General features: G+C 41.4%; 2 protein-coding genes across 3 annotated transcripts; one reads left to right on the forward strand and one right to left on the reverse strand.

The window, feature by feature from the left end:
• Positions 1 to 1,171: 1,171 nt before the first annotated feature.
• LOC138213691 (fucolectin-4) lies at positions 1,172 to 5,559 on the forward strand. Of its 2 annotated transcripts, none has more exons than XM_069174934.1 (6): positions 1,172 to 1,240; positions 2,026 to 2,090; positions 3,102 to 3,387; positions 4,143 to 4,297; positions 4,638 to 4,917; positions 5,030 to 5,559. In XM_069174934.1, exons 2-6 carry the CDS (start codon positions 2,027 to 2,029, stop codon positions 5,178 to 5,180), a joined length of 936 nt encoding a protein of 311 aa, XP_069031035.1. In that variant the 5' UTR covers positions 1,172 to 1,240; position 2,026; the 3' UTR covers positions 5,181 to 5,559. The 2 variants fall into 2 exon arrangements, with proteins under 2 accessions (XP_069031035.1, XP_069031036.1); XM_069174935.1 differs by having other exon boundaries at positions 1,222 to 1,240; positions 2,023 to 2,090.
• On the reverse strand, positions 5,554 to 26,071 carry dpy19l1l (dpy-19-like 1, like (H. sapiens)). The gene is made up of 22 exons (XM_069174933.1): positions 25,673 to 26,071; positions 25,174 to 25,198; positions 24,940 to 25,027; positions 23,292 to 23,429; positions 22,629 to 22,749; positions 21,314 to 21,407; positions 20,958 to 21,015; positions 19,920 to 20,011; positions 18,828 to 18,927; positions 17,701 to 17,778; positions 15,547 to 15,633; positions 15,316 to 15,375; positions 14,697 to 14,777; positions 14,232 to 14,333; positions 13,190 to 13,261; positions 12,463 to 12,539; positions 11,795 to 11,819; positions 10,679 to 10,798; positions 10,388 to 10,562; positions 9,643 to 9,742; positions 8,268 to 8,393; positions 5,554 to 8,134 (listed from the first exon to the last, which is right to left on the reverse strand). Exons 1-22 carry the CDS (start codon positions 25,896 to 25,898, stop codon positions 7,945 to 7,947), a joined length of 2,235 nt encoding a protein of 744 aa, XP_069031034.1. The 5' UTR covers positions 25,899 to 26,071; the 3' UTR covers positions 5,554 to 7,944.
• Positions 26,072 to 27,881: the final 1,810 nt, after the last annotated feature.

A 27,881-nucleotide genomic window follows, 5' to 3' on the forward strand; every position in this document is an offset into this window, starting at 1 on the left:
AGCGTCTGTAATGTTGAAACACCCGGAAATCCAACAGAAGTTTCACCAAGATTGCACAAAAGCAAAAATAAAATGTGCGACTAAGCATTTTCAGCATTTGCAGTCGTTTTTATTCTTTGGTTTTGGATATGTGGTAACTTTCCACAGCTTCGAGCCGATCAACATTACCGGTAGAAGAAGTGCTCGGTTCCTTTAATGCCACACTTACATGCTGTTATACATTATGACAGCAGAAAGTCTGTACTTCTTCCGCTGCAAACTAAAAAACACACCTCTTCCGACTTTACCTTGAATAGGTAGCACTTTAGTAGCACTTACTTATAGCACTTTGAAGTTTGGCTATCTTGAAGAAAATTGTACTTGCACTTATTGTAAGTCGCTTCGGATAAAAGCGTCAGCTAAATGAAATGTCATGTCATGTAATACTCCGATATAAACGATTTGTGCTTATATTGCACTTTTTATCTTCTCGTTTCACCTTCACGGTTTACAATATTTGCCTCCCATTCACTCATTCACACAAATTCACTCACCAACGGTGATAAAGCTGCCGTCAGCCATTGGAAGAAACTCGGGGGGTCGACGTCTTGCCCACGGAGGACGCTTCGGCATGTAAACTGGAGAATGAACCGGCAAACTTACAAATAGTAGGAAACCCGCACTAGATCGGATACGAACTCCTTTTGTGCTTTCAATAAAGTCCAGCAACGCTTCCGAAGAGGCCAACTCTGCTGGTGCTGATAATTTAAGGGAAATTTCCTCTGATTACAATTCAGGTATCTTTACCTCCTCGTTGAAAACTGTAAAATGGAAAGAGGGTTGATGATGGCATATAAAGCTTTGTACGAAACATTTACTGAGGAATGTTCACTGTGAGAATAAAATATCGTCAAAGAAACATTAAATTTTTATCAAAGTGTCTTGTTTATACTTCTAAATCAATAATGTGTGAATGTCTGTTGTCGTGTGCTCAGATAACCTTTGAAATTGAATTCATGAATAGGGAAATGAAACCAACGTGCATCTGAACAACCCGGCGGGCTGTGATTGGACGGTGTTGATCATGAATGTGATTCGATATCGGACGATTGGTTGGATGCGGTTCAATCGATCACGAGGTGAAGACGAAGAAACGTATAAAAAGCACCAAAAGTTTGTTTGTCTTTCAGGGGGCTTTTTCTCATTTCTGTTAAATCATCCGAATCCAGGAAGAAAGCGTTGACTTTGTCCGGATCTCCAGGTGACACTTTTCTTTTCTTTGTTGCAGCAGATCGTTTTAGCGCGGTCACTTTTGTCACTTTCTCTCTTTACAAAAGACTTTGTATACAGCAGTATCCTGTATATGCATGAATCTCTGCAGCCTACAGAGGCAAATAACCACCAAAAATATCTGAAATGAGCAATATTTACAGCTACACATAAAATAGATGAATTCATAATAAAAAAATTCCAATTGATAATTTATGAGACAAATTGAATTGATGTTTTTAGGGTCCAATATTAGAACCATTAGTAGTTTTTTGTAACTTTTTTGGGGATTCACAAAAATGCTGTAATTGCAAAGAAATTGCTGATTTGCACTTTAAAATCTGGGCTACCTTTTTGAAGAAAGTCATTCAACGCTCGGATCATTTCAATCTGGGCTCGATTGCTTATCCTGTTCTGAGTGAATTTTCAAAAGGGACACCACTTTAAATAAGATGACCTCAAACCAATTAATTGATTAAATAATCACGGTCATCATTTGCAGCATCCTTTTTTCAAATCTAAAAAACGATTACGATTTACGTGTGTTCTTGTCTGAGCTGCTCTTATTGGTTTGAAGAGACTTTTTAGTCATGAATATTTGATGTTAGTGGTTTAAATAATTATATATATTTCTTTGCCACATTAGAAATGCATTGTCTCCACATTAGTTATAATTGCTCCTCCACAATGCAAATTCGATGCATTTCTAACTTGTAACGTGGAAAAAGAAATATAAATATTTATATATCGTGCGTTAATGACATCTGTCTCCAGCAGAATGATGAAACTCATCGTTTTCCTTCTGCTGCTCCTCCCGGCCACGAGCCCGGCTTCCGCTTACGGTACGTGTGATCTGAGAGATTATGATTATGTGTAATAATATGAAACGGGCGGGTTAGAAATAAAAAGAGGTGGATGTAGGTCTGTTGCGTTATCATGACATTTGAACTGCCTGGCTTTTGCTTCAAATTCCTTGACGTGGTAGGTATTTTCTTCCTAAGAAAGCATATTAATCAGCAAATGAACTGATGTTGGCCGGCCTCAAAATTAAACCAATAAATGGATGCACTTTTTAAAAAAAATGTTTTTCTGCTGTCTGCACTCTGAATGTCATTTTGCAGAATAGCTTCCTCTTTTCTGCAAAACTTGCCTGAAACGGCAGGATTGTTGTGCAACGCAGTTTGACCTCATAACAAGCAGCGTCATTGCAAACATCTTAATCCTTGTTCAAACCCACAAAACAAAAGGGTTTTAAATTATTGAGCAGATCACAAAGTTTCCAAAGATACCAACTATGTCAGGCTCAATATGAGTGAAATTGATATAATTTTAAACACGTTCATATAAATAAAACAGTATCTTGAGTTTGAATTTTAAAAAGACTGATTTATTTTTTACCCGATGAAGAAAACGGAACTTAAACTGTGCTGAAACATAAATTATTTATCGAGAACAAAAGGAGTAATAAGAATGACGAGTTTTTAAAAGCCGATGCCGTCAGTAAGTGAGAAATCTTTTGATTTTAACAATCTTGCGTAGGGAAACGAGTCAACGGCTTAAATCTAGTTCAGTTTAACATTTTGATCCAGAAGGAATGTCAGGTGTTTTCTGGAAGCCTAGCAAGTGTATTTGGTGTTTCAGGCTAACATCCGTGTAGCCATAAAAAAAAAGAAGAAAAGGTCACGAAATAAGTAACTCCACGATAATTAGAAACCCGGCAGCAACGTTAACGGTATCCTCTGAAAAGTTAAGTTTTTTCAGTGTAAAATGCAACAATTGTGTATTTCTGCACTTTGTTTGTGTTTTCTGCTTGTTATAAGTGTCATGTCCGCGCCGCGGTCCCTAACTCACAGAAAACGTGGCCTTGCGTGGGAAAGCGACCCAGTCGAACCGTTACGAGAACATCTTTGGATCTGCCTCCAACGCGATCGATGGAAACCGTGAATCTGACTTCCACGCCGGGTCGTGCACGCACAGCGATGAGCAGAACAACCCCTGGTGGAGAGTGGACCTGCTGGAGTCCTACGTCGTCACCGAGGTCATCGTCACAAACAGGGGAGACTGCTGCGAACAAAGGCTCAACGGGGTGGAGATCTACATAGGCAACTCTTTAAACAACAATGGCTTCCAAAACCCAAAGTGAGTGAATATGAGAGAATATCCAGAAATGTGGACATTTATTTTGCCTTTCCTTTTTTTTTTTTGTTTAGAGCCGGAGCCTTTTTTTGGAGCCAGCCCCTAGTGGCCCTAGATGGTATTGCAACTTAAGGCACTTCTGCATTGGCCTAATGTTTCAGATACGGAAGCTACGTCCATTTTATAGACAGTCTGTGTTCATCGCGGTGGATCTGACTGGAAACCCGGCGATATTACATCCTGCCTGCCGATAGTTGTAACCTGTCAATCAAACAGACACGCCTCCCAAAATCATGGCTTTTGGAAGCTTTTTATTTTATAATTAATGATGGGATTATTTCCAGGTGGAAAACTGATAAGAAGGAGCGAATCTCGTTAGCAAGACTGAGATAACGCATAGAGAAATTTTATTGACCTGAGAATTTCAAGAGTTGAATGGGAGTCTACGGAGTCGGAGGTTTTTTGGAGCTGACCTCTAGTGGCCCTCGGTGGTATTGCAGCTTAAGGCACTTCCGCATCTAACTAATTTTTCAGACCCGGAAGCTACGAACACTTTTATATACAATCAGTGGTTCTGTGTGAAACTACTCAAAATAAAAAGGGTTAAAAAAATATATATTTTGACAAGCACGAAAGAAAAATTCCCTCTCCTTGTGTAAAGACCTTTACTGTTGTGCATTTGTATTTGCATTGCTTTGTCTCAAATGTCCGTCAACTGCTGCCATGGAAAACTCTCTCTCTCTGTCTCTATTGATTAGGGTTGGTACAATTCCTAACATTGGTGCCGGCCAATCGATCACCGTGACTTTGACTGAACATGTGGAGGGACGTTACGTGATGTTGACTCTACCTGGTACAAATAGGATCCTTACGCTCTGCGAAGTGGAAGTCTACGGGTACCACGCCCCAACCGGTGAGAATTGGAGCTATTGGCAAAAATAAAGCTATTCTCAGTTTATCTATAAACTCAAGTATTTTCAGGTTCATGTGCAAACGGGTTTGATATTTTAAAAGATGGTTAATTCTGCTTTTATTTAACATTATGACAGCAAATAATTGAACAATAATTGTTCCGCTTGTTGTGATTGTTTTTTTTTTTTTTTTTGTATAGATAACCACACACAGGTGTCAGCAGTAATTTTGACATTGGTAAAAATCCATGACCACAGGTTGACGCGTTTAAGAAAAAAATGTCCCCCGATAAATTGAATACAACATTAAAAACGTTATCCCTCAACCCTGTTGTTTTGCAGAAGAGAACCTGGCACTCCAAGGAAAAGCTACGCAGTCATCACTGTATACCTTTGGCATTGCGTATAATGCCATAGATGGGAATCGTAACTCCAAGTGGGAGCAGGCGTCCTGCTCTCACACCATGAACAAGGTCGGCCCCTGGTGGCGACTGGATCTGCGCAAAACACATAAAGTGTTTACCGTTAAAATCGTCAACCGAGATGAGGCCTCGGAGCGATTAAATGGAGCCGAGATCCGCATTGGAGATTCCCTGGAAAACAGTGGCAACACCAATCCCAGGTCAGTTTAGAGACCGTTAATTTAGGCAAAGCCCGTATGTTAATCTCCAAATATTGTGTATTCATTCCGATCCATTTTGAACCTCTTCTATATTTTCTGTTTCTTCCGCCAGGTGTGCCGTGATCACAAGAATCTCGGCAGGTGCGGTCGGTGAATACCAGTGTAACGGGATGGACGGCCGCTACGTTAACGTCATCATCCCCGACAGAGAGGAGTTCCTGACTCTGTGCGAGGTCGAGGTGTACGGCTCGAGGCTGGATTAGGTCGAAAACAGTAACAAATTTTGCTTTCACGTGTACTCATGTTAACCAAAAAAAAATTCTAATCACAGCTTAAGCTTCAATATAATCAAGAAACGCAGTTATGTCAGCGCAATAACTCTGCGCCTCAAATAACGGCGCGCTTGGTAATTTCAATGAGACCTGCAGAAAGAAAAAAAAAAAAGAGCACTGTGTGATTTAAGCAGGTTAAATCATGTGTAAGATCAATTTGAAACGTTCGGTACATCAATACAGCAGCCAAAATGTGTCCTCTTATTCCATCTACATTTCAATATCGAATGCTATTTTTGATTCTGAACTTGTGATTGTACTGCGCAGTTATCTCTTCTGAAGCAAAGTGAAATAAAAAAAATAAAAAAGAGCCTTACATGTTTCTGCTTTATTGAATTTACGAGGGTTTTCATTTTCCTGTCACAGTAGATTATTAAAAATTTCAGCTGCAGATTTATTTGTATTTTTTTGCAAGACAAAAAAACTTGACGGGTTGTAGAGAAAAAAAAAAAAATCTGAGTGGAACTGCTGTGAGTTAAGAAAACATTACTGAATAGAAGTTAAAGGATAATTCTTCATCATGGTTTGTTTGCTTTCAGCTGTCGAGTTTCCAGAAAGTTAGACTCGTACACAGAAACCAAATTGCGTGCAAGGATGAGTATTTCAGTGATTAAAGAGTGCTGTTGGCTAATTTATTTGATTTGTTCTCAATGTTTAAATAGATTTTAGTGGAAAGTTTTTATTTTTGGAAAGCCTTGTGCTTTTTGCCCCAAAACGCACCGTATTGTGCAACTCCTCGTTTCCATGGAGCTCTACAACGGAGGCGGAGAGCGCAAAGTGTGCATGACCCCATAGAGAGCCACGGGAACAATGGCAAACATTTTTTTATTTTAATTCTTTTTTTTTTTTTAAATACAGACAAAATAGACAAATATTATAAAAGACATCTGAAACACACGTAGGCCTGACAGGAACAAACTGTTTGGTGAAATGTAACAACAGCACCACTCTTTAAAAACGGGCACTTAAAACACCGCGAGCCTTCGTACGAGTTAAAAAAAAAACCCAGAAACAAACGGAAATCTGATGGACTCTGCGATTTGTTCGCTTCGGCACATCTCGTTTCACAGAAGCTCCATTTTGTTCATTAATCTCCTCCGGATGTAATCCTCATTACTAACGTCGTACTTTACGGAAATAAAAGTACGTTAAAACCACGAAAACGTCACGTCTTTATTTATTTGTTTTAGCTAAAAACCCCGTCATGGTACATTTGATAAGTAGTCGTGTTGAAAAAGGAAACGCGGAACAGCGACCTCATTATCGGCTGAGTAAGTTCCGTTGCCACTCCCCCAAAGCGGAGGCTCCTCCCTCTTAAAGGAACAGTCTAACATTTTGGGAGACGAGCTCGTTCAGTTTTCTCCCCAAAGGTTCGGTGAGATGATCGATACCGCTCTCACGTCCGTCAAATATGAACTGCAATATTAACCGCACAGACATAAAAGCGGTATTTTCCTTCTCATCTAATTGTCAGCAACAATCTGCAGAGGGCATTTCCTAAAGTGTCGAAGTTATTTAAACGCGGCCCGCCAAAGAAACCTAACGGCCGCTAACATTTACATAAAATTCATTGCTACGATTAGTTCAGATTTGGCGGTTACAGAACTCACAAATTGACGGCTTTCAAATCACTGAAAAACGTCTTTAATGTGCTACAGTACCCTGAATATGCAGCTTTAAAAACGAGACTTCCTTTGGCAACAAACAATAAGTCAAGAAGCACAAAGAACCTTTCAAAGGCCGTACAGTATTTTACAAAAAGAGTTTGGGTATTTACAAAAAAGTTGGAACAGGGCAGTTTGGAGGGATCTACTTGTTCTTTTTTTTTCTTTTCTTTTTACTCTGTTTGGCCATAAAAAACTATATTATAAACTAATTACAACTGATTTAAGGAACGAAAGCTCTTCCACCGTGAGAAATTTTGTTCAAAATCTTGGTGAGTGAATTCAGTCTAAACACCGATGCTGAATGATATGTATAAAAAAGATTTTGAAAAAAGCTTCCAAACACAAGAACAACATTTTCTCCGGGGATTCCCGAGCCTCGTAAAAACACAGTTTTTGCTTTAAAAGAAAACACCTCGAAGTTGCATAAAAACGCTCACACAAATAAATTATAAAAATAGTATACTACTGAAAAAATCTTTGCACTGTGCATTACATTGAATAGAAGAAGTCAGCTTTTTGTCAAGTTTGCAAAGGGTATTGCTTCACAGTATATGATTGGTCCTGCCAGACAAAGTTTTTCACTTATGAAGCAAAAACCCAAAGAATTTTTGATTCTACACTGTAAAAAAAAAAAAATACAGTCGTATGAACGGCGTCCGTCAAAGGAATCTAAGTAACGGACCGACGCAACGAGCGGAACGAGGAGCTACGACACCTTTTGGCGCTCGTTTGGACGCCGACAGGAGCGTAAACGAGGACGCCGCGGGTGATGGACACTGGAAAAAGAAATACTGATAACTGCGAGGCCACCGAGAAGGGTTCAAACTCAAGGCATACTGTTTGTGTGGTCTGACCTATTTTAGTCCACCGCTCGGTGAATCAGAGCAAAGAAGGGGAACGGGGGGGAGGGGGTTGAGTTTTGGGAAGTAAAAAAAAAAAGAAAAAAAGCAGCAACGGCAGTTAGTGACCATGAAAGAAAAGAAGTGGTGGGCAGTTTGGATGCCGAGCCCGTCCGTCTCCGGGCGATGTTATCTGAGCTCTTTGGGGACTTTGGGGACTTTGGGGACTTTGAGGACTTTGAGGACTTTGTAAATGTCATTGTAGAACACGGTGACGAAGTGGGGTCGCGAGTTCCTGGACATGTGGATGCAGAGTGGAATTTTACCGACATTTTCGGGGTCCTCGACGTCCCAGATCTCTGGCATGCTGCACCCGGGCCTTAAAGAAAGAAAAAGAGGAATGAGAAAAAAACATGTCCGTTAGAAGCAGGATTTATTTGTATTTTCTATTTTTGTTGGTTCTCTTGTGAAAGGGGAAGGGGGGGGGGCACACCAGTGGGTTTTCGAGGTACCTGGTTCGCCTGGTGCACCAAGAATCCTCCAGGACGAAGAAGTCCACTCCCAGCTTCATCAGGTTCCCCTTTACGGTTTCTCCAGACATGCGGCTGTACATGGAGTAGACTTGCTTGGTTCTGTCCCTTTGAGGAAGAACAGAAACATCACAAAGAATAAGAGGCATATTTCACAGTCAAATTCAAATTCAAAAATAACTAAACGACAACAAAAAAAACACGCACGTGATGCGTATTATAACAGGTGTCATAAACCGCTCATAATTTGAGGAGTGACTGAATCAAACCAAAAGAAAAGTGGACCGAAGGAATCAAAGCCAGCGAGCTCTTTGATCTTCTAAATATTTGGATGAATTCCAGTTTTTTTTTGCAGTCCTGAAAAAACAGCCATGACAGAGCAGTATGTTTCATGTTCATGCAGTTTTAAATGATTTTAATCATATTTAATTCCAAAAAGAATACATTTGTTTGGCTTCTTTCTCGCTTTCTTATTATATGAAGCATTGTATATAAAAAAAAAGGCAATTTCTCTTGGAATTTACTTGCGAGGTTATAATCAAGTTTTACCACTCCTAGGAAAATTACACATTTTATTAATAAAAAAAAAAAAAAAAAAAGTGTTTGCAAGCTGTGACATCTGTTATTGAATTTGTTCTCTTGGTTATTGATTAAACCCCCAAAACACATCTCTGTTCTTCAAAATTACATTATTAGTTTTTTTTTCCAAGAAAATTATTTTCAGGTGGATTCAGGAAAAAAAAAAAAAGTCCAGTTGCTCTGAATGTCTGTTCGCTTATTTACTTTCCATTTAAATTTTAGATTTGGCCACATTAATACGCAATCGCAGATTCAACCCTGATTTCTGTCTCTCCACTTCTGCGCCTCCTTCTCCTGACAGACTGCCGCGTCCTTCAGCGAAACAGCTGCTTCCAAAGCTGTCGAACCACCGAGTATTATGTTGCGCTGAGATCTTTACTTTGCTGATTGTGCTGCCGACAGCAAAGTTGCAGAAAGAAACGGACAAAATAAGGCCAAAATAATGCTACCTTCTTAATGGCCTCAACTCCTCCTGCTTAATGAAGCCGTGAGCTGTTTAACCGGCAGGAACAAGAGACCATAAAGTGTTCAGAATACTGAATTCAGAAGGAGGAAACTGAACCAGGAACTGAGGTAAACAACCAAACCAGTGAATCACCGCCTAGTTTTATTTTCCACACTTTTAAACATCAAATCCTGATCATGACTCCTTTTTTTTTTTTTAGCTCAATGCCTTCTAACCGAATATGATGAAAGATACTTTGTCAAACATTTTGTTTCTTTTCTTTTTTTCCTCTTTGCTATCTGAGAATAAGAGCAGCTGTGAATCCAAACTGACCTCAGACCAGCGTCTTCGTAGTGTGGGTGGTTGACGATGGGCCGACCGGTGGAAAGCTTCACGCTGGCCATGGTGGGCATGGCGCCGGCAAACACCGAGTCTGTATCACACACGCACACACAATGTTTTTGAGAAGATTTATCATCACTTTCACTTTTCTATTCTTCGTAAGTGTACTAACGCTCACTATTTCGAGTCGAGTACAGAAACATTGCAGTGAACTACAAAGTACCAGGATGACGCAGTTAAAACGGTCCAAAAACAAAACAAGAAGAAGTCTGGAAACGCTGGTACGCTTTCCAACCCTAAATGGTCGCCATCCTGGTTACATAGGGGAAAGGGGGCGGGGCCACTGACCAGAAAAGGAATTTTCAAGTTAAGGCAAGAAGCTGCAGCTGCTTCCTGAACACCAAATAAAAGTGTTTATTTTTCACTAACTGCTGCCGGACAGAAGAATCTGTGTGTTTACTGAGTGTGTTAAACAAAATAAAAATTAAAAAGGGCACGAAAACACGTTGATTTCTGGGTTTTCTTTAGGTATCAGATCTCAGATGGAAAAACGCTTTCTGAATTCATCCATATTTCTAAGCAGCTTTGCCCGCAGCGCATCAACTCTCGCTCTCCCAGCGGCGGAGCCCAGCAGCTCTCTTTGGCGCATTGCAGCTACGGTAAATATTTAGAGACCCAGCCTGCAGTAAACTTATCCTTCGAGACTCTGCGATCATCCAGGATAATCGGGGCTCACCGGGACTGGTGTTCTCCTGAATCCAGTCCAGCAGCTCCTCCTGCGGCACGTTGCTGAACTCCCCGATGATCGCCCACTGGGCCTGCAGGTTGGCCACCCCTTGCACGGCCATGATAGCCAGGACTGCAAAAACCACAACCTGGTGCTTGAACCTCTCCCCGATCCAGGCGAACAACTGACGGGGAGGACACGATGGGAGAGAGAGAGAGAACAATACACTTTTTTATGTTTTAAAAAAAAAAAATTATATGGTGGGTTTTTTTTTTGGGGGGGGGGACTTGAAAGACCGACCTGTTTGGAGCAGATCAGCGAGGCCATGATGCACATGTGCGGCGTCAGGAAGAGCTTCAGGCGCATGATGAGGACGGCCAGGACGGTGAAGGCCACCAGCTGCAGGCTGTGGTACACCAGCTGCTGAGCGACACGCACACACACACACACACACACACGAAGATCTGATCAGAGCTGACAGGAGGCCACGGAGGAAAAAAAAAAAATACAAGACCTTAATCATCTAACCGGGATCAAAGTCAGCCGGGGCAGCGAATCACAGACAAATATCGACACCGCTTCACCCAAAAAAAAAAAAAAAAAAATCATATTTCTGGAGTACCTGACTTGAAATATTCCGTTTGTAATGATGTTTCATCTCCTGTTTGTCGTTTCTCTCTTCGAGAACTTAAAAAAGGTGAGCGGATTATCACGACATCAAACTGAGATTTAATAAAAGCTTTTTGGATTGAACATTACATATGGATAAATTATGGATCAAATTAAGGCTGTTTGCGAAAGTAAAACGCAAACACATTTAAATACTGAAAGCCTGTCACATCTGACGGAGGTTGGAACTTAACTACATGGACTGCAAATCAAAAAATTATAAATTGTGCTTTTTTTTGTATACAAAAAAATTGTTTTAGTTTCTATCTATCTATCTATCTATCTATCTATCTATCGCCATTATGTGTGTGTGTGGGGAACTGAAAAAACTTCCACGCGCTGCAGCTGGTGGATAAAACACCTGAGCACCCCCCCCCCCTCTCCCCCGGGGAGCGATATTACAGAAGAATGACACGAAGCAGCTGGAGAGTACGCCGATGAAAAAGGCAGCCGAGTGGGATTTCAATGCAGAAGGGGGGGGGGGGGGGGGAACAAAAACTGCCTTTCATTTCTCAGTAATGAGAAAAGGGATGAAAATCACTTAGGGACACGACAAAACGAGGCGACTTCACTGCACTGAAGAAATTCAATGAAAGAAGAAGAAGAAAAAAAAAACAGGTCTGGAAAAATGTAGCGACACTGTAAAAAAAAACAAAAAAACAACGCCTGTAAGTTCACGTGGAGGTGATGGTGCTTAAATCTGGAGCTATTTATCTATATAAAGGAAGCGAAAAGCATTTTTCTCACCTCTCCTTTTGCGACTATTTCAGACCTGCAACACAGAACAGACGAGAACACGTGAATTCAGCTGCCCACTCAAAACTAAATCACGTACTACAACTCGAAATATGAGAATAATGAGTATTATCTGTCACGACATTAAACAAACGTTTTATAAATGGAACTATTTTCTACTAAGTTTAAATAACTGAATAAACAGGGGAGGTGCAGGTTTGTGCACGATCTTGTGGGAAATACCCACCTTCATTTGCACCACCCTTTCATCCACAAGAGGAAGGTTCAATTTTATAAAATGAACTGCATCAAGATGTGTGCGAGGGGCTGGCTTTAAAACAAATCTCACTAGCATATTTTGCAATTTGTTTTTTCGAGCCTGAAAGGAGCTGCAAAACCCTCAAAAAGTAGCAGCATTATCAAAGTGGCTTAACACCAGACTCAAACTAGAGCTTTTAACGTTGGTGTATCTGTGAATTTGGCTTTTCTTGCCAAGAATTTGTATTTGTTGGTAGTTTTGTTTAGAGATTTTACAGCCATTAACTTCCGCTATTAAAAGAAAAACCACATCCAGGGTAGTTCACTGAGGATTTTAAAAAGATTATTTAAAAAATGATAAGTCACATTTTTCTATTTAAAACTGTTGCTACAGTGAAAATCAGCAGGCAAGGAAGCATCACCCCGCAGCTTCATCGTCGTCAGTATTGACGGACGTCTTCCCTCCTTGCTTCAGGAAGCGGACGATATCCTGGACAGTCTGTAGAGGACAAACGGTGATAATGAAATTAAAAAACTGAAGAGGATATTCCTTTCTTAAGCCTCGTTTCCAGCTCTGTGTAACACATTTCTTGTCCCAGAATACCCCCCCCCACACACACACACCTAACAGCCTGCTCATGTACTGCACACCATGCTTTGTCAAATCAATTCATGTATTCTTAGCTTAGCGTGGGCAAGACATAATAAGATTAAACTACATAAAGAGCCGATCCCTCAAATATATTTTCCTCTGATGTTTCCTCTCTAAAAACGGTTCGGGTGTCAAATCTCACCTTTTTTTTTTTTTTTTTTTTTTTTTTTTTTCTTTCGTAATACTTAAATATACACATGTATATGTCAACAGAAATAAAACAACATGAGTTTAAGAATATAACCCGAATTAAAAATAAAAGTGTTTTCTTCTATTTCAGGTGGTAGAAAAAGCAGCAAGCAGAGCAGGCAAGACGAGATTCGATCTTCGAGTTTGACCGCCTGCTGTTTTATTGTGAAAGGGGAGATGAGAGGTTTCATACTGCAGCCTCTGTTTGCTTTGTTGTCCGACTTTATGTAGTCAACGTGTTTTTTGTTTGTTTGTTTGTTCAATTTGTTACGCTGCATTGAAAACAAGTGTTTGTCGAGAAGACTCACCCTGCCGGCAATGAGAGCAACCACGAGCACGTTGACGGGCAGCAGCAACGTTTTGAGGTAACGGAGAGGCGTCTTGAGGGGGAGAGACAGAAACAGAGTGAGGTGGAGGACAGAGACGGGATGACTAATAAAAATAAAAAATATATATATATATACTGAAGTACATTTACAACAATCAATCAATCAATCAGACTTCATAGAGTACCTTCCACACAAGTTGAATGTCGTTTAAAGAGCGTGATTTTTTTGAAATGTGAATATAATACTTAAAAATGACTTTAGAAGAATTAGTTAATAATAATTAATTGAACGATACAACAATCAAAAAAAAAGGTGAGTAGAAAGCAGTTTAGAGAGCAGTTAAAACAACAGGGAATTATACGATTTTCTAAAACAGTGCATAAAATAGATTTGATAGATCACAATACAAATGTGAAATGTTAATTGAAATGGAATTGGGAAATAAAAGCATCAAGGACCAAGACATTACAAAATGTATATTATGAAAATTACAACATAAACAGATATTTTTGCCTGTCTTAAAATATCAATATTTTCAGCATGAGCGGATACAATGGGCCTTTCTGCTGCTTAAAAAATTCAAAACATTTCTGATAGACAGCTCGGTGCAACGCCATGAAGTGACTAAGGAACGAATCGAAGAACTTTAAAACGCTAAATATAAGAAGAGGCCAGTGTAACGGTTGTGTTTTTCTTCATTAAACTAATGTGTGGTCTCTTTTTGCCCTTAGTTTGTCAACTCTGGATTGATTGTAGCCGATTCATGGTATTTTTGTCGAGTCAGCTAGTTCTGACGGCTTGCATTAGTTGCTCTGTGATGCTCAGTTAACACAAAACCAGGCCGCCTTCTCGCACACAACTCAGCAGAAAAGATAAGCTGCCAGGTTTCTGTTTCCTGTCAACATTCAGAGCACAGACCTGCTTCCTTCGACACGCTGCCCCTCCGCTGTGAGAGCCGCGAAGATAAATATCAGCTCTCGATTGGGAGGAAGAGAGATTCTGATCGGAAACAAACTTTTACCTCCAACTCCATGAAGTCGAATTCAGCCGCACACGTGTACATCAGCGTGTGGAAGTCCTTGTAGCTCGTGAACTTGGACTTGATTAGTCCGCTGATGTGAGCCTGGAAAAGACACAAAAAAAAACTTTGTATTTTAAAACTAAATTAAAAAATCTTGACTTTTACATTCTTCAATGCATTTGAAAATGTTCTTAATCGTTTGATATGACCTTTTTTTGTGGGTTACACCTTTATATATTTAATAAAACTGATCCACTGCACGTTTCCAATTCCTGATGTCTTCCTTTTTGGGGGGCGGGGGGGTCCAACTACCAAAATTTGTTTTACATAGATGTCAAAATTAATTTTCTTTTCTCCCTTTAGGAAACATGAAAGCCCTTTTTGTAGTCGTGTACTCATAATGTTCAGTCAAATGCATCATCGTTACCACGCGAGGAGTATAAAGTGTTTGTTACGGTAGCTTACATCATCAGAGGCACCGAAGATCGTGGACAGCATGAATTTGAGCAGAACCGTGGAGCCGACCCAGGCCAGACCCTGCATGACCTGCAGAGGAGGGAGAGGTGCGCACACACACACACGATCGAGAGTGAGCTAATAAACTCTGACTGATTCAAAAAAACAACATTATTTTTTTACCCTCTCATCTTCGATTTGTTGGTGTTGTTTCTTTTTTGCAAACTAACTGACAGGAATTTAAACTAAAGGCTTCATAAGCAATAGCATTTTTTTGGAAGGGGGGTGCGGGGGGTGCACACGTAAGAAGCACTTTAGAAAATTTTATATGAAGTGACTGCTTTTAGCCATGTTTGGTTATTTAAACTCGATACAGAAAAAGAAGAAGGAGGAAAATGTTGGAGTATTTTGAATGTGTGGTGGAAAAAGATGAAATATGAGACCCACAGCTAAATAAAACAGGAATCTTTTATTTGAGGTGTTCTTCAGAGGGTTTTTTTGTATATTCTTCTCTCTCGTTTTCCTTTTTCATACCATTTCAAAAAAAACCTTCTGTCTTGTTTTGTCTTTAAACTATCAACATATGTAATGCAATAAGGTATAAAAGAGGACCGGTAATTGTTCATACCCAGATGATGATGCCAGATTTGAAGACTTGAGCGAATCGATCCCTCAACGCGATGATCACCTGAAATAAAAAAAAAATAAACTAGAAACATGTAACTTTTCGGTCCATTTCTCCTCATAACACAGTCAACTCTTACAAAATATACGCGCTGCGGTTTTAGACCTCGCCGACCCACCGAATCAACGAGTGAACAAGACACGCTGCATGTCGGACTCTCCGGGTCAAACTCACCCAGATGGAGACGAGCGAGGAGGCGTAGAAGGACGTGAGGAGCATGGAGTTCCCAAACATCAGGACGAAGCAGACACCGAGGGTGATCTGCAGGAGGCAGGAAAGGAAACACAAATTACATTCATTCCGATTGCCACGGTATTCACCACCATAGCCCACCCCGGCGGCTCCATGTGCGTGATCTGTCTGTGTAATTAGAAATAATGGCTGACGTTGAGCTCCCCGAGGCTTCGGACAGCTTCTGTAGGGTTTCACGTACAAACGGTTCCCACATTTCAAATAGCATCTCTGCCTCTTTCTCCGAGCGGGAGGGTGGGTCCGGGAGATAGATCGTATTAAAGTGTCAATAATAAGCCGCGCAAATGCATTAAACTGTGAATACACACCCTCGAGCCGGGATATAATCCCATTCAATGAACTCTCGACGCTTAATCCCACAGTGAGGAGCGGGAATAATCGCGCTCGGCATTGTGTGGACGGCGATAACCAATCAGGAGCACTTACAATCAAGGAGGCACATTTCACGCAGTTAGCAGGAAGTATTTGGGAAAAATGTTTTGAAAAGAAAAAGTGCGACGGAAAAAAGAAGTTAAACTAGCGAGGAGATCCAGCAGGCACTCTCGAAGGAAGTTAGCTAAACGTAAATCAATAAAGAGATGAGATGTTTTACTAAATGAACCACATGAATAGTTTAATAACTAAATATCCTGGATAAACAGGTAGCCACGCAGTACAAATCCAAACCAGACCAAATAAGCATTAAATAGCGTAAAGAGGGTCCATCTGACATTCCTGAGGGCCCGACCGTGTTACGGCGTCTTCGGACCAAAGCGAATTATTTCCGAGGAGCGATTACGTACAAAAGTCGACGCAAAAGACACGAATTCGCGTCCGCGCAAGTTGGAAATATTTAACTTGAGCGGTCCTAGTCGCGCAAGTAACGAGAGGTGAAAATTCGGGTTACCGATAATTTTTTTAGTGCGGACGCAACACTTCAGGTTACTCTGGCCATCAGTCAAAATGTCATTCATAATTAATCTAGTCATGATTTTATTAATCAATGTTTTGGTCTATCAAGTGTCATAAAATAGGACTTTTTAAATTTCCTAGAATTACTTGTTTTAAAAAAAAAAACTCAAAGAAAATCTGTTAACTATCACAGAAGACCACCAGGAGTGAATTTATGACACTTTTGCTTCATCAAATTAACAAAATATACAGTTCATTAATTTACTCAGCTCTGATTTATTATCATTGCAAACTGAATATTTGGGGGTTTCGATGGATTTAAAGGCGTCACTTTGGGATCTGAAAACTTGCGTTGAGCAATTTTCCACAATAATTGTTTTGACATTTTATCTGCTAAACAATCAATTAATCATAAAAAAAAAAATTAAAAATTAAAAAAAAAAAATACCAGATTAAGTCACAATGAAAATACGGTTTCACTTCCAGCCCAACACGTGTTCACGCTCCGCAACAAGCGACACCGCTTGAGCTCGAAAACGGCGCTGTAGGTCAGAGAGGACGCACACACCCGCCTGAGTGTGTGTATGTCTGTATTCTTTCCTTGAACACACACACACACACACACACACACACACACACACACACACACACACACACACACACACACACACACACAAAGTCACCATTGCCAAGCTCTCTAAATTATGCAGAGCCATATGCCTTCCTCTGACACAAATCTCCAGCATCTCACCACAGAGGCCCGTCGCCTTATCTGTGGAGCAGCACGCTGGCTAACAGCCTGTCATGCTGAGAGGATTAGGAGGCAAAGAATGTGGAAAAAAAGAAAAAAGAAGAAGAAGAGGGATAACGGCCGGAATAACACACGCACACACACACACACACGCACACACACACACATCTCGAGTAAACACAGATATACTTTTGTCCTTGGCGGTCGTGAAATAAGATGCCCAAATGTTCTCCCGTCTCCCATGCTAAAAAAAAAAAAAGAAAAGGGGGTCTCGTGTACAGGCGCGGCGGCATCGTTAATGCCGGAGAAAGTAATCCCGCGGTGGGGAGATAAGAGGAGAACCGAGGCAGAAGCACGGGAGACAAAAATGCCACTGATTTGTTCGACTGGTCGGTTGAGTGATGGAGGAAAGTTGGGGAGGTCGTCTACTGTACCATGTGAGTAACGAGGATGGACTGCATCTTGGCGGCGGCGAGGTAACCCAGGATGTACGACGCAAACAGAGAGGCCACCTGGACAACAAAAAGAAAACCTCAGCGATGCACTGCAGAAAAACTCCCAACACCGAACCACATTTAAACAACTGTGTCATTGTCAAGCTTCATATAGTCGTATGCCACCGTTACATCTTAATAACTTCACGCTTTCTCTCTTTGGTGGTTTTTGCTTATCGTTTTTTTGCCCTCTAAATATCTAAAAGCGGGACTGAAGGGGTGACGGTTCAATTCCTGCGCCTGGTAAGGGAAAAACACGCATGACTGGAAAGTCCTTAATAAAACCACCAAAACGCCAGCTGCTCTGGGATGTATGTGTATGTATGTGTATGTGTGTGTGTGCGTGTGTGTGTGTGCGCGTGTGCGCGCGTGTGTGTACACACTCATGGATGGCTACAAATACAGGAGGTCAAATTTAAGCGTGTCAAATCCTGTGTAAAACATACTGGCAGATCAAAACAATTCTTCCTCCTTCTTTGCCGCAAAATGGATGTCATAATCATGTTTTGAAACTGCATAATTGTAGCGCAGTTCAGAAATCAGACTTTCTAAACTCCCCTTGAGACCGTTGAGTGCACGGCGTGGGCGGCTGTAGTCGGCGTTGCGTTGCGAATGGGTTCAATTAGCCGGCTTCACGAATGTAAAAGGAGTAAATAAAAAGCTTGTGCGTCGACATCGCTGCACGGAAGCGAGCGGCTGTGGCCTGAGGGGGTTTGAAGGGGTGGTGGCGGGGGGCAGCAGCAGACGCAACGGCGGCGTGGGCGAAGATGTTGCCTGTGACCTGTTCGCTCCGCAGTCGTGGTTTCAGCTGAATCCGTCCAGCTCGGTCCGTTCCAATTAAAATCTTCTTTGGATCTCACGTGTGTTTTTCTACTGTATTCTCCTCGTCTTTGGTTCCTTGCAGCCTTTCCTGCCTTTTTCAATTTCCTTTCCATCCCACCCAACGTCTGCCCCTCTTTGCACCTTCCCCCCGCCAGGCCTCTTATTTTTCTCCCTAATCCCCCCCCGCCCCCCTCCCACACACACACACACACACACCTCCTCCTCCCCGTTTCTCCCCCGTTTACCTGAGTGAGCAGCACGAACTGGGCGAACTGCCACGGCAGCATGAAGCACAAATTGGAGACGCCCAGGGCGACCATGGCCGTCCGGCTCGGGTTCCGGGTCCTGCGGAGGGAGAACGGAGATAGAGGGTGAAAGGAGAAAAAAGAAAAACCAATAGCAATAATAATAATAATAATAAGAGTGTAGGAGGGGAGATAAGAGAGGACGCATTAAGACACAAGAAGAAAAAAAACACACAAGCTCGCATTTAATCTCGCTCGTGACCGTGTTGCAGCATTACGCACCGAGCCGGTGAAACCAAACGGAGGTCATCCCTCGTTTGGCTGTAATAACTGATGCTAAAAAGAAGTCACGGCTTCGACGAAGCAGAAGGCGACTTTGACCTGTTGACGAGACGATTACTGCGTTTTCGGTGCTTGAGCTCGCTGAACAACCCGCCTCGATGGACTATTTAGCTGCTCTCCGCTTCGCCACCGCTAATTACAACACGCAGGGCGAACTGGCAGAAACTGTCTGCAGCCTCCTTTAGTTGTAAAGTCACGAGGAGACGAGTTGTTAACACGAAGAAAAGAAAAGAAACCAAAAAACCAGATGCCCGTCCATGTTTCATTGTTACTCATTGAACCCTAACGGCAATTTTTAGAGTAACTTCGCTTCCTTCACTTCGCTCATGTCTTGGTCATTATAGGCGTTAACCACTCGTGCTACAGCTTGTTTTTTTCAGGACAGTCTAGGCTACCCAAATCTTTCATCATTTAATTTGATAATTCTTAAGAGATTTTTTTTTTTAATATTAGCCTTTATATCACGGAAAAAATTAATAATTTTGTCTTCTGAAATTGTCATGTTTTTACATTTACCAATAAATACTGGCAGTGAAGATATCCGTTTATAGTTGTGTAGAGGGGATTGTCTAGAATCTGGCAATATTTGAACCGTGTTTGTGGGACACTGTATGACTCAGCAATTTGAAGAAAATGTGTGCTTGGTGGTAAAATCTTACAGTAAGTTGGTGTTTTAATGAAAAATAAATAAATAAAAAACAAAAGGCTACGTTTGAAGTTGTAAGTGAGCAGCTGAGATTGCGAGCTTACCGTAGGATGTAGGTGAGTAGAAGCATCTGCAGGACCAGGAAGGGGTAGGCGAAGCTCTCCCTCAGCGGCGGCGTCCACATCACACGAGTGCTCTGATTGACGTGAAGCCACAATAATAATAATAATAATACAAAAATACAAAAATAAAGACACAATTTCCCAGAGGAAACAACAAACAAGATACTGATGCAGACGGACAATTTATTCCTCCGGAGCTCATAAATAAATGTCGTTATTTATCCTGTACTGAGGATTTCTAACGCCGAAGTAACTCAAGCAGCTGCCAAAAAAATGAATTAACAAATTACAGAGTAAACAAATCAAAATATCAGATGCAAGTTATTTATTATTTTCAAAGCAGCTTTTTAACCTTTGAAAAAAAATAAAAAAATATGACATCATCTAACAAGTAAAGTCAGTGTTTCTAAATGCTGAACGTAACTATGATGTCATGGCACGCTGGGGAGGTTTTTCTGACCTGCAGCTGATTGATAAAAATCAAACACCTCCTTCTCCACGCGTGTTCGTCGCCTCGCGAGCACTCAACACAATTTACCATCTCACTTCTTCCTCCAAACAAAAAGGGAAAGAAAGAAAAAGAAAAAAAGAAATCACGGATGCTCCAGAAATGTCACCAAACACCTCCGTACACGGCGAAAGCACCGACGAACACCTGCTAGTTTATACGCGCGTGTCACAAACGTCTGTGAAAACAAAACGTCTTGCTTTTCTTGTTCTGGTGGCAACTGAGGAGAAGAAAGAGGCGGGTGGGTGGAGGGACTTAGCTTTGAGCGCCAGCCAAAAAAACAACTCTAAGCTCCTTTGAGGGCTGAAATGAGTCCGTATTAACCACCCTTTGCTTTTCTGAGTGCCTTTTCTTCCATTTTCTTTCTTCCTTTTGAGTTTTACACATTTCAGAAGCTTACACTCGATGTTACCATAACTTGTACTCGTGCTTGAGCTGCAGAGTTTTGACCCTCCCCCCCACCTCCCTTCTCAATACAGATACGTGAGGGGTGGGGTGGGGGTCCCGCTCACCTCGCCGTGATTGAAGAAGAAACACAGCGCGGTCACGACACCGCCCAGTCGACTGCCGCTGGTGGGAAATAAAAGAAAAAAAAAAGAAGAAAGAAATAAAGAAGAAGAAGTACATTAGATAAGAGGAGGCAGAGGGCGAGGAGAGAGATTCACGGAGGTTATCTCCCCCCCCCCTCCCGCCCCCGCCCAGTCTCAGGCTTCAACATCCATAAATCTGGGGGAGCGAGAGAGAGAAACGGGTCCTCGCGCTGACAGCTCGCCCGCTGAGAGATAAGACGGACCACGTGAAAAAGAAAAACGATCCTCTCTCTCCGTCGATGGGGATCTGAGGGTGACGGAGAGCCGGGCGGAGTTACCTGAGGTAGGCGCCGTAAACGAAGAAGAGGCTCATCATCGCGCCGTTCAGCAGGAACACGAAGGACACGTAGAAGTACGCCGGGTCGCCCATCCCTGACAACGCGCACGCACACACACACACACACACACACACACACACACACAAATAGACAAGATAGACACAATGTTGAGACTCCATCCAAGTAATGAATCATCATCCCATAATGCAACAATATTTGCTGGTAAACGTGAGGGTTTATTAGAACTAAATAATCTCCAGGTTCTGGACTGTTCTGGACAGGAAAGTCTGAGGTTACACAGCAGCAAAGAAACGAATCCTCAGATGTTGTGTTTCCGTTGGTGGTCAACAACCGGACGTTGCTTCACCTCCAAAAAAAAAACCAAAAAACAATCTATTCCCTCTCCTGCCCGCAGAATTGATCAGTTAAACACACATCAGACTGACGCAGCTGCAGCGACTGAACAAGGTTAGCCGACGTGACGGCACACCACAGGACGACAACAACGACAACAACAACAGCAACAACAAAGAGAAAAGGATCTCGTTCCAAACAGTCGCAAATTTTTTATATTGAAACACCCTCTCCGCTCACTTCGCACATAAATATTGTAACCCGGCTGACAGTCACAGGAAACGCAGGGCGGCTTGTGTCGGGTTTATGTAGACAGTGTGAAAACAGCATGTGCACACTGGGGGGGGAGGCGGAGGTGGAGGGAGGAGAAGGGGGGTGGGGTGGGGTTGACTGACAGAAAACACAGAGATTGCAGCTCCACGAAGGAAAGCCGACAACTGTTTTGGCTTGTTCACTGTCAGCAGATTGACTCCTCGAAGGAGAAAAATGGTCCCGCCGGCAAATTGAAAAATGATTTCTATGTAATAGGTTAAAAAGCCTCTTTTTTTCTTCTCCTACTCCCTCAGGGCGACTACAATAGTCACAGTGTTCCCCTTTTTGCTGTGTTACAGCTGTTATTCAACCGCTTTGTGTGCAATAACTGACCTGGTTTTTTTGGAACTATTTTTACCTCAATGTGACCCATGACCGAGGACAGCACTGAAAATGTATTGATCAGCTGACTGACAAGAGTGTCGAGCTAATATTTAACAAGTTGGAGGTTTTCACTGGTGAGATTTGATGCTTATTTTTTCATCTTCTGTGCCAGTTAAGTCTTTTATTAAAGGAACAGATTGACAATTTGGGACATTAATCCAAAGCAACGTGAGGATTCATTTTATTTTGGCTTGTTTACAACTTCTCCTGAATATATAACTCTTACAACTTTGGAAAATAACAATGTTTTGGCGACGGTCTGTACCTTCGCAGCTGTCCACAGGAGTGAGTCCCTCTCCTCTGTTGATGGACCAGCACGTCTTCGTAGGAATCCCGAAGAAGCCCGTTACACCCGTGTACATCCGGTACCAGCTGGCCAGGACCACCTGGAGGGGGGTAGGGGTGGGGGTAGGGGTTACACGGAACAATGCATCCGGGGATTTAAGAGTAATTCCATCCAAAGTCTGCGATGTTGGGAAACAAGTTCTTTTAATTACCTGCATTACCTCGTTTCTCTGAGTCACCTATTTATTAAAGTTCATAAAAGCACTGAATGCATCCAGATGCTCGTTCTGCTACCAGCTGCACTTCTGACCATCCACTAAAAAAAAAAATCACTATAAAACTTTATGTATTCCTGCAAGGCTAAAAAAAACAAAACCTTCACATCAAGTTAAATTGAAACACGCAACAAACCGCTTGTTATTTTTGTAAAAGATAAGAGTCTCTTGTTTAGAGATCTCGCCTTGTGCAGGAATTCAAAGTCATTTACAGAGATCCGGTCTGAGCAGTGAGATTTCAACTTATACTGTTAAATATTTTAAAGATTTTGGATCATTTTTTTGTAAATAAATGTTTGCACGTTCAGATGAGCAACACTACAAGACTGGAAAATAATTTAAACATCATGCTAAAAATACACATTTACCTCCGGATAGAGGTTGAATCTCTTCAGCGTGTTGATGACCAGGGGATACTCCGTCAGCCGATCGTTCATGACCACGTAGAGGCCGTCCATGAAGGAAGGAGCCTCGATGATGGTCTTGTAGTAGGAGTAGTACAGACCCTGGAAGCAAAAGGAAGAAAGGTCACACAAATGAAACTAGTGCAGAAAAAAGAAAAAGAAAAAAGAAAGCAAAGGGAGACAGAACAGAATTATACCGCGAGAAAGAGGCAGCAGACGGACAGAAAAAACGGAAATGATCTAATTCAGCAGATGGCAACGGCTCGCGGCTCGTTCAGTAGAATCGCAGCGGGGAGGTGAGGCGAGAAAAGTACCGAGTTCGCATACGATTGGATCTTCACCTTCGGTGTCGCCAGTGAAACATCAGCAGCTTTCACACAATTACAGCGAAGGGGATCGAAAAACAGACTTCACAAAGACACACATTCACTGACTTTGCCTTTTGTGGTGATCCGAGTTAGGAAAGTGAGTGAAAATTGGAAATGGACTGAACTGTAAGAGTCCAAATGTTTTTTTTGTTGTTGTTGTTTTTTTTTTTTTTTAAATCGCTAGGATTAACTCTCACGGTTCAGATCTTTCAGAATAAATGGACCTGGCATCATCACGTCCATTCAGATGATATAACGATAAATGAGAAGCGGAGGCTGCCCGTCCGCCGACACACAGGGTGAATAAACTCACCACACCAAAGCTGCTGCCTCAGAAAATATTGCTCACTTCTCCGAACACCGATTACATATTACATACCTGTTGACTTCAGAATTTGACATTCGTTTCTTTTTCTACAGGACAGATAAACGGTATTCGTGTCAAACCAGCATAATAATCACAGTATTTTAAACGGAAACAAATAGTCTATTTGTTGATCGACCAAAGATTGATTACCAGCTATCATAAAAATAATAATAAGTTGAAATATAAAATAAAGCAGTATGTATTTTAAAGGTGTGGTCGTTCAAGTGCAAGACAGCTTCAGGAGTAGCCAGTTAAAGGCTAAAGCAAAGAGATATATTTTTATCTTTCTTAAAAAAAAAAAAAAACATTTCCTGAGCTCGCTTCCTTCCTTTATTTCTACAGGTAGTTTGTTCCACATCTTTTGGAGCAGAACCGACAAAAGCTGAATCCCCCTATTTTCATTCGGCTGTTTGCCCGTGAACCTAGTTAGAACCTCAAATGTCATTTTTCAGACAAAGATAGAAATATTTCCAGACTCCAGCTTCTCTAATAGGAGTTTATGTGGCACCTCTGTGTGACACAATTATAAAATGAATGCTTGTACGTTTATGGACGGTTAATTGGGAAAAACAAAAACAAAACAAAGCATCCGACTTGTATTCGGGCTGTCAATTCGAACCAAATTAATATCCTAATGCAATTATTGTACTGATTAATAAAACAATCAACTCATTAACTGATAATAAACGTAATTGTTTAGCCCAGCAAACCAGCTACTAAACTTAATCATCTTTCCTCCAATAGGCTTGCACCAGCATTCCTCGAACGTAAACACATGCATAGCTATTGGCTGACAGCAGTAAACATCAGCTTCAAAACAATGTTGTTGGTGCATTCACAATAAAAACAAACAAAAAAAACCCATTGTTTAATTTACCATTTCTGTTCGAAAAGCCATTTCCTTCTCCAGGTTGGACAGGTGTGAGAAGTGTCTGTCATTCTCGAAGAGCTGTGAGAGATGATGCCTGATCACAGGAGGAGAAATATATATATAGAGATATATATATATATATATATATATAAATATGAGCCAGGAGCAAAGTAAACCCAGCAGCAGAGGATGAGTAATAACACCGTAGTTATTTTGTTGTTGATGATAAGAGCAGCTTACCAATGCAGATATCCAGTCAGAGCAGCTGTGGACAGAGAGAATTAACTTTCACTGCTGCAGGAGAAAACAAAATGCTTCTTCATGACTGAGACCAGACGGTTAGAAAATATCAATGCCACAAAAACACTAGTTAAAAATCACAAGGTGGTGGTGGTGGTGGTGACTTTGGATAAATGATACAGATGTGCATTTAGAGGAGAAACGCAAGCTTGAACTTTTGCCTGGGAAAAAAAACAACAAAACCTGTTAACACGTGTGGAGATGTGTTGTGTCACATAAGCAAAAAAAAACAAAACATACTTTGATTGCATTTCAGTGAATAACGGAGCAGCTGTTAGCTGCCGTTGGCCGAGCTAACGTTAGCCAGGAGAGATCGGTGGCGGAGATAACTTCAACCCGCTGAATGCTACCGGTGAGACGCACCGCTAGCACCCCGTTAGCTCGGCGGAAGCTAAGCGGGGCTAAAAAAAAACAAAAACCCCGGGGCTCCGTAACTTACCGAGGAGGAGAGCGGTGCCCAGCTTCGCGGCTGCGGAGGGAGTTAGCCCGAGCTTGTGTCTGATGCCCGAGAGCCCGTTGGCATGCGGGCTGTTGAGCGCTTTGCCGTCCCTGCCGAGTCGCCTCACGGTGGTTCTGCCGCCGGGGGGCGAAACCAGCGGGCTCCTGTCGCGGTCGGTCTGGGTCGCCGGACTCTTCGAGGGCTGTTTTCGGTTTCTAGCCACCATGGTTGTTGTTGGGGTTTTTTTTGTGGTTTTTTTTCCCCCAGTGGAAAGAGTCGAGGTTTAAGGGAGGAGGAGGAGGGAGGAGGAAAAAAAAAAACCAACAACCCGAGGGGTGTTGAGCTCCAGCAAAGCTCCACACTATCCGCTCGGATCTGCTCCTCGGATCTGCCCCCTTTTTACTACCTGAGTGACGCTTCGACTGGTTCCCACGTAACGGTTCTTTGTGAGGCCGGCGCCCCCTGCCGGCCGTTTGGGTGCCACTGCACGAGAGCTTTCTGGCGGTCGCCGTGGCAACGGCAAGTAGTACGCAACGCCACACGCTGTCAGAGTAGAATAAAGGGGCGATATCCTCTGGTGGTTTTTCTTCATAATTTGGGGGGATTTTAATTGGCAAATAAATACTTTTTATCTCATGCTAAAACATTTTTTTTTTTAAATGTATTTTTGCTCGCCGACTCCAAATATATAAGTACAATAACACTGTTGACTGTGTTTCTTGGTTTGTTTGTATATAATATATATATATAATGTACTGTATATACTGTGCATTTTATATTTTATACTGCTATTTACTGCTATTTTATTGCTTTTCTATTATTCTATTCTATTATTTTATTCTATTATTTCTATTATTATCTTATTGCTTCTGTATGCTGTTGTCGCGAAAAAACATTTCCCCTCGGGGATTAATAAAGTAAATACCTACCATATGTTTTTGTAATGTCTTGACACGGTTTTGTTGTTGTTGTTGTTGTTGTTGTTTCAGTTTAATCACATGGTGGTGGATAAGCAATAAGAAAAGTAGAGTCCCCAGACAATTGCTGGACACAAAATACAGGCAGCAAGTTTGTAGGCGACATATTTTAAATTGTAACAATAGTCTTATAAGTAATATCGCCCTGGACTGTGTCACTTAAAAATCATGCTTGATATAAAAATGTAGCTTTGAATTCAGCGTAAAAAGTACAACACAAAGTTTCACATATTTTGGTCATTTTTGTTGCCCAGTGTGAACTGGGAAAAAGTGGGCATCTGAAAGGCATAGATAGATTCATCCATAAAGGATTGCTGAAGGGGGCCTTTTGCACACAGAGGGATAAGTTTGAAATATATGCTGTTTGAAAAGTCTATCAAATAAACATGACATAATCATACCAAAAAGACAAATGGCATCTAAAAAAAAAATAATTTCAAAATGACACCAAAGAGTCCCAAAATTGACGCAAAGATTTACCAAATGACTGCAAATAGATGAAACAACTATGTAGACACAGAAGGACTACAATCACATCTGAAATGACCAGAGACATAAAACAACTGCAAAGAATTGCCGGGCGACCCCAGAAGAGGCACACAAAGACTGCTAAATATGTGTCAACAAAACCTCAAAAACCAAACACGAAGGGACGCAAAATGACTGCAAACAAACAATGGAAAGTCCGAGGCTGCACAGATCTGCAAAAAAATGGTGCAGTAATAAATAAAACCACAAAACCACATTCAAATGTTGTGTTTGGTAGCTTTTACCGTATTTCAATTTCAATTTATTTACCCAAGCAGGGACATATGTTTATGGTTTTTGATCATTTTGAAATGAATGTTAATAAAAATTGGCCACTAATATGACAAAATATCAGGTCGAATTTGAGCTCAACAATCACAAAAGTATTAAGCGCCAGTAGATGTCACTAAAGGACTACAATATATCTGCACTCTAAAAACTCTGAACTTCATCTCAGCACTCACTCTGGCTGTCTGTTTCCAAATCAAGATCTGGCTTATTATTATTAATTATGAATTTGTTTTATTAAAAAAAAATATATATATATATCTTCACGTTCTCTTTAATTTGATTAACAGAAGTTTTAATATTCAGGAGAAAGTCCTTGTCCATAAAAGGGAGGAGAAATTGAGCATTTTCATAAAAATCACAGCAAAACTCAAGAGAAGACGACTTTGATGTCTTAAACGGTTGTTGTTGTTGTT

This window comes from Embiotoca jacksoni, unplaced genomic scaffold, assembly GCF_022577435.1.
Source record: "Embiotoca jacksoni isolate LCO1_2020_lvr unplaced genomic scaffold, fEmbJac1.0.p SCAF_63, whole genome shotgun sequence".
NCBI classification, from domain to species: Eukaryota; Metazoa; Chordata; class Actinopteri; family Embiotocidae; genus Embiotoca; species Embiotoca jacksoni.

Bases quoted from the DNA above. Each gene is read 5' to 3' on its own strand.
- LOC138213691 (XM_069174934.1), top strand. From the start codon at position 2,027: ATGATGAAACTCATCGTTTTCCTTCTGCTGCTCCTCCCGGCCACGAGC. The intron at 2,091-3,101 runs GTACGTGTGATC...CCTAACTCACAG, and splicing joins GAGCCCGGCTTCCGCTTACG to AAAACGTGGCCTTGCGTGGG. The intron at 3,388-4,142 runs GTGAGTGAATAT...TCTATTGATTAG, and splicing joins AATGGCTTCCAAAACCCAAA to GGTTGGTACAATTCCTAACA.
- dpy19l1l (XM_069174933.1), bottom strand. From the start codon at position 25,898: ATGGTGGCTAGAAACCGAAAACAGCCCTCGAAGAGTCCGGCGACCCAG. The intron at 18,928-19,919 runs GTAAGCTCGCAA...CTCCCTCCGCAG, and splicing joins CTACTCACCTACATCCTACG to GACCCGGAACCCGAGCCGGA. The intron at 8,394-9,642 runs GTCAGTTTGGAT...TCTTCCTCAAAG, and splicing joins TACGAAGACGCTGGTCTGAG to GGACAGAACCAAGCAAGTCT.